We start from the raw sequence: 14,918 nt of genomic DNA, 5'->3' as shown, positions 1-14,918 counted from the left end.
ATGGGCATACGCGTTAATCAGATCAGGGCTCCGGGGCCCCGCGCGCTCAGAGCCCGACACAACCGGCGCTGCGCGGGACCTGTGCAAACTTAATCTAATTAAACTCTCCTCTAAACTAATTAGCCGGCAATCTGCCACGCGAGCTGTCCCAGAGCAAGCTTTGAATTAGGCAGAATGGATTTCTCCCCGAGTCTTTCAGAGAGAGACACGAGACAGAAGAGAAGCTGCTCGCGCTTTTATTCGCTCTCATGTTCGCGGCGCGGGAAACCCTGTTCCGCACAGATGCTGTTCTGGCTGAAATATTGCAGCGAATGATGGGAACGGTAGAGTTCTGTTACATCTCTGCCTTTAACAGCAGCAGGTAACAGACACCTGATCTCAAACTGCACAGATGTGCTCAGGCATGACACCGTTTATCTTCCACATAGTAGGCGGACATGTAAACAAAACTAACGTTTAATGCGTGAACGCGCGTGCACGCTTCCTAAAATATTTCAACACGCAGATTAAAATAAATAAAACAGCGACAAAAAACGCTCAAAGGCACATCGCGAACAAAATAGAACAATGACGCAATAGAACGAACGATATGACGAAATAGAACGTTCACGTCAGCAGCGCAAGTCAACGCGACTCGAGAATATTGTCGAAATAGAACGTCCACGTGACGTCATCAGCATAACTTTCGACGCGTTACACTGAACGATGATTGTGGTGTAAACACACACTGGCATAATAAATCACGGGTTCTTCCGGAGTTTACACACGTAAAGCAACATAATTACACACACACATCACAAATAATACATTTTTTATAGTTCAGGCGGAGATAAAACCTGTCAGATTGTTTAATCTTAGTAATTTGTGTATCATGTCAATAAACCAAAATGAAAAACAGACTAACTACAATAGTGCAACAGCACAAGTTCAGAAATAAATCAAGTGTGTGTGTGTGTTTAGAAACACAGAAGCAGGACTATGGTCTCTCTCTCTCTCTCTCGGTCTCTCTCTCTCAGTCTCTCTCTCTCTCAGTCTCTCTCTGAGTGTAATTTCTCATCTCTCAGATGCAGAGCTACAGGACTGTAAATGGTAAATCAATAACTGTGTGTGTTCCTGCAGGTTTGTCCGGTGGGACTCGAGCAGAGAGAGAGCGAGAGAGAGAGAGAGAGAGAGAGAGAGACGAGAGACCGGCAGCGTTAAAAGACATGGACACACACGATAATGGACGAGAGACGTTCACGGCTGTGTGTGTGTGTGTGTGTGTGTGTATGAGAGGCCGGATCAGTGCAGACTGTGATAGAGGATCATCATTACACACACACACACACACACACACACACACACAGTCTCTCGGTGTATAATTAGATTGGACTGTTTGAGAGGCTGAAGGAGAGTTTCTGCTGTTACAGCATCTTCTCACACACACTCCTCCGTCTCACACACTCATTCATATTCAACCTTCTATCAGTGCAGAGATTCATGCTCTATTGTTTACATTAATGTACATGTTTCCCTTCTCCTGAATCAGTCACATCTACTGTTCTTGTGTTCACAGACGGCGGACAGCATTACAGATGTTACTGACACGCGCACATCCACAACACACAGGAGAGACCCAAACACACGCTAACGGTGTGCGAGTGTGTGTGTGAGTGAGTGAGTGTATATATGTGAGCGTGTGTTTGTGTATACATGTGTGTGTGTGTGTGTGTGTGTGTGTGTGTGTGAGAGAGTGAGTGTGTGTGTGTGAGTGAGTATGAGTAGTGTGTGTGTGTGTGTGTGTGTGTGTGTGTGTGTGTGTGTGTGTTGTGGGAGGTCTCTCTCATGCTGCCTCTGTTTTAAGATGCTAATTTCATCCCCACAGGAAGTGAGTGAATCCCTACATGTGTAAAGGAGGATGCAGAGAAAAGAAGGAATGTTCTTTATGCATTCCATCCTTCTGTACTCTGTCACACACACACACAACACACACACACACACACACACGTTCCACATTCCCAAACACATTCCTGTCACATGTTTCCAGCGTGTGAATCCACATTCCTGAGCTAACACCGGTGTCCAGCTCACACACACACCCGGAGTCAGACGAGAGACTTGATGAACTTTATTTAACGTTTGTGCGCAAGAATAATAAAAAAATATTTGCGGTTAAACATGTAAATGACTGTTAATTAAATGCCCATCCTATGGAAGCTCGTTTCTGCTTTAGACATTAATAAATAAAAGTAAAAAAAAATAATTATGACTTTTTAATCTTTCAATTCAGACTCATATATATATGTGTGTGTGTGTGTGTGTGTGTGTGTGTATATATATATACTGTAGGTCAGACTTTATAACTCTGAGGAATGACCCTCTTCATCCCGTAGCAGAAACGAGCTTCATTATCCTGAGATAACCTGCAGTGAACACACACAACTTTCATGTTTTACACACATATCTTCACATTTCACACGTTCATCAGAACAGTTTCTCTTCTGAACATGTAATCACTGAAACTAGTTTATTGATGGCCAAAAGCAACATGAAAACTCACTGAACGTGTGAAGAGCAGAAGTGGAGGAAACTGATGTGTGTCTCTCTGTGAAGCGTTACATTCTTCCTTTATCTGTGATAGAGCTGAAGACTGATTCACATTCAGATCTTACACCTCAGAATCACTAGTGTTTTACAGTACACAACACAATACATACACAACACAACACAACACAACACAACACAACACAACACACACACACATCTTCATATTTATCTGTACAATTTATTCATATGACAAACACCCAGGAAACATTATATGTGTGAGTGTGTGTGTGTGTGTGTGAGTGTGTGTGTGTTTGTGAGTGTATATGTGTGAGTATATGTGTGTGTGTGAGTGTATGTGTGAGTGTATATGTGTGTGTGTGAGTGTATATGTGTGAGTGTGTGTGTGTTTGTGTATACATGTGTGAGTGTGTGCGTTTGTGTGTGTATATGTGTGAGTGTATATGTGTGTGTGTGAGTGTATATGTGTGTGTGTGTGTGAGTGTATATGTGTGAGTGTTTGTGTATACATGTGTGAGTGTGTGTGTGTGTATATGTGTGAGTGTATATGTGTGTGTGTGTGTGTGTGAGTGTATGTGTGAGTGTATATGTGTGTGTGTGTGTGTGTGTGTGTTTGTGTATACATGTGTGAGTGTGTGTGGGTGTGTGAGAGTGAGTGAATATGTGTAAGTGAGTGAGTGTGTGTGTATATGAGTGTGTGTGTGTGTGTGTGTGTGTGTGTGAGTGTGTGTGTGTGTGAGTGTGTGTGAGTGTGTGTGTGTGTGTGTGTGTGTGTGTGTGTATGAGTGTGTGTGAGTGTGTGTGTGTGAGTGTATATGTGTGTGTGTGTGAGTGTGTGTGTGTGTGTGTGTGTGTGAGTGAGTGTGTGTGATATTTTCAGTCTGTACACATGGCAAACGCTCGGAAACGTGACGCAAGCCTTCATCATTACGAACATCATAAAGCTGCTCTGATTTATGTGAGTTATTAAAGTTACGAGCTCAGCTGTGATGAAACACTGAACGCATCATATTTTTAACATGCTAACACTAAAACAACACACACTTCTCTCTTCATGTGTTTCTGAAGCTTCACTGGAGTCAGCGATGTCGTATTCACACACTAACCGGACTGGAGTGTGTGTCTCAGTGACGTCTGTGGGCGTAGTTCACGTCGTCGGGGTTCAGCGGCGAGCGGATGTCCAGTGTTCGGGCGGTGCTGTCGTCTCCCACCAGCTCCAGACGCAGAACCTTCACTTCCTGTCCTCCGCCCTTCACTTCCTGTCCTCCGTCCTTCACTTCCTGTCCTCCGCCCTTCACTTCCTGTCCTCCTTCCACTTCCACGAAGAGTCGTAGTGTACATCCCTTCGGCAGAAGCTCCTGCTCGTGCGCAGCGGCCAACTGATTCACCAGCCGCCGCTCCACCTGCACACACACACACACACACACACAGATTTTGTCAGGTTTTGGTCACTTCTGGGTACAAATTTGTCCCCAAAATATAGTTAAGTAGGCACACACACACACACTCATGCTGTATATACACTAATGTTTTTAAAAGAGTCTCTTCTGCTCATCAAAGCTGCATTTATTTAATCAAACTACAGTAAAAAATCGAACCCTTGTTCCCTGAGAACGTCCCCGTCACTCTTAACGTAACGCGTCTGAAGCATGAATGAAACGAATCCCATCTTAGCGTGATGGCGTAGCGTGATGGCGTATCGTGATGATGTAGCGTGATGATGTAGCGTGATGGCGTATCGTGATGACGTAGCGTGATGACGTAGCGTGATGGCGTAGCGTGATGACGTAGCGTGATGGCGTAGCGTGATGGCGTAGCGTGATGGCGTAGCGTGATGGCGTATCGTGATGACGTAGCGTGATGACGTAGCGTGATGGCGTAGCGTGATGACGTAGCGTGATGGCGTAGCGTGATGATGTAGCGTGATGACGTAGCGTGATGGCGTAGCGTGATGACGTAGCGTGATGGCGTAGCGTGATGATGTAGCGTGATGATGTAGCGTGATGATGTAGCGTGATGGCGTAGCGTGATGATGTAGCGTGATGATGTAGCGTGATGGCGTAGCGTGATGATGTAGCGTGATGATGTAGCGTGATGGCGTAGCGTGATGATGTAGCGTGATGATGTAGCGTGATGATGTAGCGTGATGGCGTAGCGTGATGATGTAGCGTGATGATGTAGCGTGATGGCGTAGCGTGATGATGTAGCGTGATGATGTAGCGTGATGATGTAGCGTGATGATGTAGCGTGATGGCGTAGCGTGATGATGTAGCGTGATGGCGTAACGTGATGATGTAGCGTGATGATGTAGCGTGATGGCGTAGCGTGATGATGTAGCGTGATGGCGTAGCGTGATGATGTAGCGTGATGGCGTAGCGTGATGATGTAGCGTGATGGCGTAGCGTGATGGCGTAGCGTGATGATGTAGCGTGATGATGTAGCGTGATGATGTAGCGTGATGATGTAGCGTGATGGCGTAGCGTGATGATGTAGCGTGATGGCGTAGCGTGATGATGTAGCGTGATGATGTAGCGTGATGGCGTAGCGTGATGATGTAGCGTGATGGCGTAGCGTGATGATGTAGCGTGATGGCATAGCGTGATGATGTAGCGTGATGATGTAGCGTGATGGCGTAGCGTGATGATGTAGCGTGATGGCGTAGCGTGATGGCGTAGCGTGATGATGTAGCGTGATGGCGTAGCGTGATGGCGTAGCGTGATGATGTAGCGTGATGATGTAGCGTGATGATGTAGCGTGATGATGTAGCGTGATGGCGTAGCGTGATGATGTAGCGTGATGGCGTAGCGTGATGATGTAGCGTGATGATGTAGCGTGATGGCGTAGCGTGATGATGTAGCGTGATGGCGTAGCGTGATGGCGTAGCGTGATGATGTAGCGTGATGGCGTAGCGTGATGATGTAGCGTGATGATGTAGCGTGATGATGTAGCGTGATGGCGTAGCGTGATGATGTAGCGTGATGGCGTAGCGTGATGATGTAGCGTGATGATGTAGCGTGATGGCGTAGCGTGATGATGTAGCGTGATGGCGTAGCGTGATGATGTAGCGTGATGGCGTAGCGTGATGATGTAGCGTGATGATGTAGCGTGATGGCGTAGCGTGATGATGTAGCGTGATGGCGTAGCGTGATGGCGTAGCGTGATGATGTAGCGTGATGGCGTAGCGTGATGATGTAGCGTGATGATGTAGCGTGATGGCGTAGCGTGATGATGTAGCGTGATGGCGTAGCGTGATGGCGTAGCGTGATGATGTAGCGTGATGGCGTAGCGTGATGGCGTAGCGTGATGATGTAGCGTGATGGCGTAGCGTGATGATGTAGCGTGATGATGTAGCGTGATGGCGTAGCGTGATGATGTAGCGTGATGGCGTAGCGTGATGATGTAGCGTGATGGCGTAGCGTGATGGCGTAGCGTGATGATGTAGCGTGATGGCGTAGCGTGATGGCGTAGCGTGATGATGTAGCGTGATGGCGTAGCGTGATGATGTAGCGTGATGATGTAGCGTGATGGCGTAGCGTGCTTGCCACATAAGTAAATAATTTGGTGTTGTCTGTGATATATATATTTGAAATGGCAAGTCAGCAGTTCAAGTCAAGTCATCTTCATTTATACAGCGCTTTAATAATATAGATTGTTTCACAGCAGCTTTACAGTGATAATAGGAAATTCTTATTCTTGAACTTCTGATCAATTCAAATTCAATTCAAAACAGTTCATATTGTTGAGGAAACCGTGAAACACTACCATTCAAAAGTTTGGGGTAAATAAAAAAAAAAGAAAGAAATTAATACTTTTATTTATCAAGCACACATTAAATTGATCAAAAGTGACGGTAAAGACATTTATAATGTTACAGAAGATTATATTTCAAATAAACGCTGTTCTTTTGAACTTTCTGTTCATCAAAGAAAGAATCCTGAGATTTCCACACTGATAATGCTGATGATTGATGAGTGATTGACAGGTGTCACCTCGTGTTTGATGGATCGAGCCCCGTAGTGCAGGTTATACCCCCCCGCCAGCAGCTCCAGCACGGGATGCTCCCACAGCAGCGTGATGTTGTGCCTCTGCTTGGCCTGCGCAAACACACACACATCAACACTATAGATACATATGCGTGTGTGTATATACAACATTAGAATGATTATTAATCATATTAATCATATTAAATAATGTGATGTTTAACATTGAAGCTTGTTGTTTTTCTCACTGTACCACATCAGATCATTTAGATTTTTTAAAATGCTGGTATCAACATATTTCTAACCACACACACACACACACACACACACACACACACACACACACACACACACACTGACGTATGACTAAAGGCCCTGAACAAGCGTGTTTGTCCCTGCAGGCAGACGTCTGACAGATATGAAGTTTTATACATATTTAAATATTTATGAATAGACCACATGTTAACTTCACTAATATGATTACAGTCGTCAAGAGCAGCAGCTGCTATTGATCCTAGTGTGAGTGTGTGTGTGTGTGTGTCAGAGTGTGTCTGTGTGTGTGTGTGTGTGTGAGTGTGTCTGTGTGTGTGTGTGTGAGTGTGTGTTTGTGAGTGAGTGAGAGTGTGTGTGTGTGTGTGTGTCAGAGTGTGTCTGTGTGTGTGAGTGTCTGTGTGTGTGTGTGTGTGAGTGTGTGTTTGTAAGTGAGTGAGAGTGTGAGTGTGTCTCTGTGTGAGTGTGTCTGTGTGTGTGTACAGTATTTAAAGTCACAGGCTCGTTGGTGTGTGTGTTTGTGTTGAGTGTGTGTTCACCTTCTTGGCCCAGTAGTTGAGCTCTTTGCTGACGAGCTGGATTCGCTCGGAGTGACAGAACGGCAGAAAGTAAACGATCTCGTTGATCCTCCCCAGAAACTCGTCACGCCTGAAGTGACCCTGAAACGCACCAATCAGATCGAGCGGTGACACATTAGCAGCCAATCAGCAGCCAATCAGAGAGCACGTGAGGACCATCAGTACCTTCAGGATGGGCCGGATCACCTGCTCCTTGAACGTGTTTGAGATCGTGATCTTCTCGCTCTTCTGAACATCTTCTACACACACATAAATGTCAAATATTATCACACGGCTCTGTGGAATACTTGATTCTGATTGGTCAATCCCAGTATATTATTCCCAGATAACAACAGAAACAGAAACACAGGCTCATCCGGGTCACTGAACTCTATACGCTCGCTAGGAACCTTTTTTCTTCATGGAAGTTTTGCATTTGGTGAGCTAATAAAATATTAAAATTCAGTCGAATCAATATTTTGTGTACAGTAATTTAATTATCGTGGACTCGCTCTCGTTTCATACAAGCGCTGCGGCGGCCATTTTGTGACTATTGTTTTGTTCACTGTTGGATTATAAGATACAAACAGGTACGATTTTAAAACGGTTTAATCTGAAATCAATATCTCTAATCTCCATAATTATTAATGTGTTGAAATGCTGTGTAATAAGTGTTATGACTGTAAACCGTATCTCTTAAATATCCGTCTAGTTTGAACTCGCCGCTGAAACTGAAGCTTTGCTGATAAATTATTTCAACTCAGATCAATATTTCATGTCTAATGTGGCAAGTAGCTGTGTAATAAGGCATAATAGAATAAACCCCCTTCAGGTGTGTGTGTGTGTGTGTGTGTTAGTGATCTCAGAATAAACCCCTTCAGGTGTGTGTGTGTGTGTGTGTTATCTCAGAATAAACCCCCTTCAGGTGTGTGTGTGTGTGTGTGTGTTATCTCAGAATAAACCCCCTTCAGGTGTGTGTGTGTGTGTGTGTGTGTGTGTGTGTGAGAGAGTGTGTGTGTTATCTCAGAATAAACCCCTTCAGGCTGATGAAGACCTGATCACCCTGTCGGGTTTATTCTGAGATAACATTATCTGGATGTACATTATCCGTTACTGAAATGTTTAAATCCTCACCCAGATTTTCAGCGAGGCGTCTGCGGCTTTGCTCCTGAGCTTCCTGTCTCAGCTGCAATGCATGATGGGCAATTTCATCACTGGCCACATTGGATGTCATGATGAAGATGGCATCTTTACACTCGATCGTCTTCCCCTTCCCATCAGTCAATCGACCCTGAAACACCAGCACATCTTCAGGAGCCACAGGGTATTATGATTAATATAGCTGTAATATTGCACAGCTCTGTGCATAAAGTTGGATATACAGTATATATTATACACATATATACTGTACACTAAAATAAAGTGACATATGGTATGCAGTAAATCTCAGCTGCTTGATGGTTTGCATCATCGTAAAATGTGAACTATATTATTGCCCAGCTCTAAGCTCTAATAAAATAAATAAATAATAATAAAATGTAAAATTGTAAAATGTAAAATTTTAAATAATTTTAAAATAAAAACAATTAAAATAAAAACCTTGGTAAAAATGTAATGAACCATGAAATATCAAATTAAAACAATTTTAATATAAACAATCAACATAAAAGTAATATACATATAAAATTAAAATAAATAATTTTATAAAAAAAAACAAATAATAAAATTTTAAAATATAAACAATCAATCATTCAACAATAAATCATTCACTAAAAATTAAATCATAAAAAATGTATAAAAAAACAAACAATTGCAAATAAAACTTACAAAAAAAATAAATTGAATCATAAAAATGTAAAATTAAAATAAATAATTTAAAAAGAAAAACAGCCTTACTAAAAATAAATCAAGTCATAAAAATATAAAATTAAAATAAATAATATTAATAATATTTAAACCAAAATTTAAGCTGCTTAATTGCTTGTACCATCATAAAAATGTAACTATATTATCGTACAGCTCTAATCTGATAAATGCGACAATAAGCCATGAAGATATTAAGATATTATAAACATTATCATCGTGATTTTCTGTAAAGCTGTGTTGTGAACTTGACTTGACTAATACTAAATCCTCCTTTTCCCACAGATGATTGTGAGTCTGTACCTCGTCAAAGAGCTGTAACATGATGGTCAGCACATCTGGATGAGCTTTATCCACCTCGTCGAACAGAACCACAGCGTTCGGACACTGTTTGAGCTGTTTGGTCAGCTGACCACCTTCTTCATGACCCACGTACCCTGGAGGAGAACCAATGAACTTCGCCACCTGAGAGAAACACACAAAACACACATAAAAGACAACGAAGATGAGAAATGGCCAGATCTGACCTCTGAGGAGATCGACACGATGATTCAATCAAACACACTCTTCATCCGGCTAAACTGAGTGACAGTGACAGTCCTCTATCAATACAATAAGTGTGTGTGTGTGATTGAATTGTGTGCGTTTAGACTCAGTCTAAGGTCACAGTTCTAACAGCACGACTAAACGGCTTATGAAGAGAAGCACAGAGATCAGATCCTACTAAACCAGAAACCACAAGCTCAACTTCACTCAATATTACTGTAATTCTGCAATTCATAACACAATAAGCACATGATGCTGCATCAGTGACGCCACAAGATACAAGCCCCTACAGTAGATATCAGTGCAAATCAGGGTTTGGTACTTAATCATAACAATTTACATTTAAATAATACTGTAAAAAATCCAAAACACCTACTAAATATTAATTTAACCACACTGTAAAAAGTGAACAGTTGGATCAACTTAAAAAAATTACTTCAATTGGTAACACCTAAAAAAATTAAGTTTTCTCAACTTAAATTATCACGTAAAACGTGATAATTTAAGTTGAGAAAACTTAAATTCTTTAGGATAAAATAAAAATGCTAAATTAAAATAAACACATACAAAAATAAATAAAAGCTGTAAAAACATTCAAAATGAAAATCTTACTAAAAAGGACTGAATAATAAACAATTGTATTTTTGAAAAATGTAAAAATAAAACAGTTACTAAAAATGTATTAAATCATAACATTTTCAAATTAAAATATATAAATCATTTTAAAATTACAACACAAATAAGAAAAGAATGAATAAAAATGCCAATTAAAATAAACATTTTTAATCCAAATTAAACACTTACTAATAGTTCAATCAAATATGTCAAATTAAAATATATAAATAATTTGAAAATAAAAACAACACACATAAAAAAGATAATTAAAAAAGATTAATAAAATGGCAATTAAAATAAATAATAATAATAAATAAATCCAAATAAAACACTTATAGAATGTTAAATCATAAATATGTCAAATTAAAATACAAACACAAATAAAAATCTGAATAATAACATGAGTAATGAGGTTTGATACATACACATGTGATTTACATATTTTTGTGTTGTTTCTGGTCAAACACAAACAGCCTTCAAAACTCAGTTAGAGATTGTGAATTTTGCGAGTTTGACTGCGAATTCTACTCTAAAATACACCAAAGAAAAAACTGCGTCTAACAACAGTAGAGTCAATGAAACGGGTCTGTGTTTGTGTGAGTCTCACCTCATGCTTCTCTTGAAACTCAGACATGTCCATGCGGATGAAACCCTGAGGAAAAGAACGACAGAATCTTGTTATTCACCCTTCATGCGCAGCCGATCATTTCCAATGAAGGTTTATTTACTGACTTCACTGACCTTCTTAATGTCTTTATGCATGTATCGAGCCACTTGCTTGGCCAGCTCGGTTTTACCTGCACAAACAGCCATCAAACATTTATTTGCTTCTATGCAATTAATTTCATCAAACAATGTCAGTGATCACGTGAGAGTGGCTTTGACTCATAATTATGACGTGATTCTGTCAGGATTTCTACTTCCTATTGGGAAAAGAGATATGTGTTTATTTTGCTGGCGTGTTGTGGCGTCCATCATCTCTCCCTCCCTTTATTCCTCTCTCAGGGTAATGTAGTCTATGAGAGTAAATATCGCTCTTATGAATTTTAATAAACGCATATATGGTAAGTGGAGGGACTTGTTGAATATTGATGGCGTGCGATCAGACGTGCCGCTGGCGAGAGGAGAAACATCTCTTCATCAATCAAAGCGCACGAAACAAACACTTTCCCCAGTAGATTAATCACAGTATTTTAAGACAATATGTTTTGCATTGCAAGTTTTTGAAACGTTATTTTTAAATAAATAAAGTTTAAATCTGAACATTGGATAAAGCCAGGTTCAAAACTCTTGTTTGATTTTGTTGACATGTTAGAGTTCAAGGTTTTTACTGAGGGGATTTTGGATATCTCTTTTTATCACTCCATAAATCAGAAAATACTGTCAACAGACCGAAAAAACACATTTTTAACCATGTTTTAAGGAATAAAATGTTATATAAATCAAGCAAATGATGTTATGAACAAACCCCTCAGTAAAATCCTTCAGAATATAGATATTAATAAAGCTGTAAGTTTTGGTGTATATAAGTGCTGCTGAAGTGGAGGACAAAACTCATTTTGAGAACACGGCTTTTAAATATATGTACTGAAATTGTAATCTACAGACGCAAATAGATAAAGTGCAGTAAAATAAACTTTCTTTACACCTGTCTGAAAGAAGACATGTTATGTAAGCATAAGAGACCACAAAACTGACCAGTGCATGAAAAAACAAAGAAAACATTGGTTTTCTGTATTGTTTCGGCCTTAAAAGAGACACTAAACGTGTGCATGTTCATCATGTCTGATGACACGGATCTGGTGAATAAACCCGTCTCTGAATATATAATATTAGACTTTAAATCACTTTCAGAGTTTTATGAAACTCCTGCGTTACTTCTTGAACATCTGCGTTTATAATAAAGCGAAACTGCATCTGAATGAACAACAAAAAAACAATGTTTAACATTTAGCAGATGCTTTTATCTAAAGCACCCTTCAATATGAAAAAAAAGTGTATTAGCCGAGGAAGAGGAAGACGAGGGGATGTTCTTCATCATACCAGCCATTCTCAACACATTTTTACCAAGTTTTATGTTATATAAATCAAGCAAATGATGTTATTAACAAACCCCTCAGTAAAAACGTTCAGAATATAGATATTAATAAAACTAAGTTTTGGTGTATATAAGTGCTGCTGAAGTGGAGGACAAAACTCATTGCTTTAGATGATATATCTAAGATTATATTTATTAATGCTAGGCAAAAATTCATAGGCAAAAAAAGTGGTGTGTTTGTTGTTTTGAATTAGGTGACTGTTGTTTTTGTTTTGTCTTGTGTCTATTGTTTAGTTTTGAGTTATGTAATTGAACTTTTGTGTATTAGGACCCCCTTGAAAACGAGATGATGCATCTCAAGGGGTTTATCCTAAAGAATAACATTTGTTACAAATATAATAGAAAGATGTTTAATTATACTTGAAAAATGGAAAAGTACTGATTTCTGACGAGCCGAGGAAGAGGATGTTCTTCATCGCACCAGCCATTCTCAACACATTTTAACCAAGTTTTAAGGAATAAAACGTTATATAAATCAAGCATATGATGTTATGAACAAACCCTTAAGTAAAATCCTTCAGAATATAGATATGAATAAAACTGTAAGTTTTGGTGTATGTAAGTGCTGCTGAAGTGGAGGACAAAACTCATTTTGAGAACACGGCTTTTAAAGATATGAACTGAAATTGTAATCTACAAACGCAAATAGATAAAGTGCAATAAAATAAACGCCCTTATGGAAGCATACTGTTATGTAAGCATAAGAGACTGACAAGTGCATGAAAAAAAACACATTGGTTTTCTGTAGTCTCGGCCTTAAAGAGCATGTTCATGTTCATCTGGTGAATAAACCTGTCTCTGAATATAATATTAGACTTTAAATCACTATTTATGAAACTCCTGCGTTACTTCTTGAACATCGGCGTTTATTATAAAACTGCATTGGGATGAAAAAAAATATAAATTATATATATATATATATATATATATAAAAATCTTATTTTTCCTCGGAAAAGGAAGAAGTTACCGATTCCGGACGAGCCGAGGAAGAGGAAGACGAGTGGATGTTCTTCATCGTACCAGCCGTTCTCCTTCCTCCTAATGGCTGAGGAGAAAAACAGACAATAATTAACTCTCGACAGACAGACAGACAGACAGACAGACAGTAATGACAGACCGGACGAGAGCAGATCTGGAAGAAAGCAAAGCCTTTCTAAAAAAGAAAAAAGACAAAGACTGAGGAAAGACAGAATGACGGAGAGAGAGAGTGAGACAGGGTCTCTCTGCACCATTAGACACACACTAATTTCATTACGCTGCTGCAACGCTGGAGCAACTAAATCAGGTTAGAATAGATCCAGCAGAGACGGCCACGATAACACACACTCACCATGGCAACCGGCGAACATGTGTGTGTGTGTGTGTGTGTGTGATCGTCAAACGTCATTACAGCAGGAATATGTTTGTGTTGAGCTGAGTAAAAGACGATCCTTCAGTTCTGTCCCGAAACGTATCACACATACGCTTTCATCCATATTTAAAAAATACCTGTATGTAAGTACAGCTGTGATTATTTTCTGTAAATTAATCCAAAGCGACTTATTGAAGGAATTTTTCCCACAGACTGAAAAATCCTTTTTTTTAACCACGTTTTAAGGAATAGAATGCTCTATAAATCAATCAAATTCTGTTATGGACAAAACCTTCAGTAAATTCCTTCAGAATATAGATATTAATAAAGCTGTAAGTTTTGGTGTATGTAAGTGCTCCTGAAGTGGAGGACAAAACTCATTTTGAGAACACGGCTTTTAAAGATATGTACTGAAATTGTGATCAAAAGACGCAAATAGATAAAGTTTAATTAAACTGTAAAATTGTATCATTGTGCTGTTCACTCACAACTGTTTACTTACCGATTAATAACAAATGACACACACACACACACACACACACACACACACACAGTGTCTCGTCACGCGTCACACACACTGTCCTTCAGGAGACAGAACATTTCAAAGGCATCAGGATGTCAAACACACACACACACACACACACACACACGTCCTTGAGAGTGAACGTGTGATAACTCATTTTTAATCCCGTTTATTATCAACCAATCAACACACACACACACACACACACACACACACACACACACACACACACACACACACACACACACACACACTCAACCACTAGAAATCTGAACACAATCATTCATGATTCCTGGATGAAATAGTAAACATGACAGAGAGAGAGAGAGAGAGAGAGAGAGAGAGAGAGAGAGAGAGAGAGAGAGAGAGAGAGAGAGAGAGAGAGAGAGAGAGAGAGAGAGAGAGAGAGAGAGAGAGAGAGAGAGAGAGGGAGAGTTGATTCCTAAAATCAACATTTGTGTCCTTTACATTTGTTTTAACTATGCAGTAAGACACTAGAGCTGGTGTTTTATAGTGAATATAGTCAATCCGCCACTATATGACAGCGCCTCAAGAGTCTTTTTGATGAAAC

At 40.0% G+C, this 14,918-nt stretch overlaps 1 protein-coding gene across 1 annotated transcript in view; it reads right to left on the bottom strand.

The window, feature by feature from the left end:
- Window positions 1-2,086: 2,086 nt before the first annotated feature.
- clpb (ClpB family mitochondrial disaggregase) overlaps window positions 2,087-14,918 on the bottom strand; it is a 45,433-nt gene continuing 32,601 nt past the window's right edge. The window contains exons 8-16 of the mRNA XM_079886540.1: window positions 13,441-13,518; window positions 11,117-11,172; window positions 10,983-11,027; window positions 9,518-9,679; window positions 8,486-8,642; window positions 7,538-7,611; window positions 7,334-7,453; window positions 6,534-6,638; window positions 2,087-3,947 (exon numbers count right to left, since the gene is read on the bottom strand). Coding sequence (XP_079742666.1) covers window positions 3,669-3,947; window positions 6,534-6,638; window positions 7,334-7,453; window positions 7,538-7,611; window positions 8,486-8,642; window positions 9,518-9,679; window positions 10,983-11,027; window positions 11,117-11,172; window positions 13,441-13,518 — 1,076 coding nt within the window. The 3' untranslated portion in view covers window positions 2,087-3,668. The remainder of the gene's footprint in view (window positions 3,948-6,533; window positions 6,639-7,333; window positions 7,454-7,537; window positions 7,612-8,485; window positions 8,643-9,517; window positions 9,680-10,982; window positions 11,028-11,116; window positions 11,173-13,440; window positions 13,519-14,918) is intronic.

This window comes from Squalius cephalus (genome assembly GCF_949319135.1).
Source record: "Squalius cephalus genome assembly, chromosome: 11".
NCBI lineage: Eukaryota > Metazoa > Chordata > Actinopteri > Cypriniformes > Leuciscidae > Squalius > Squalius cephalus.
Note: the sequence above shows the minus strand (reverse complement) of the source record. Positions and strands in the feature narration are given on the sequence as shown.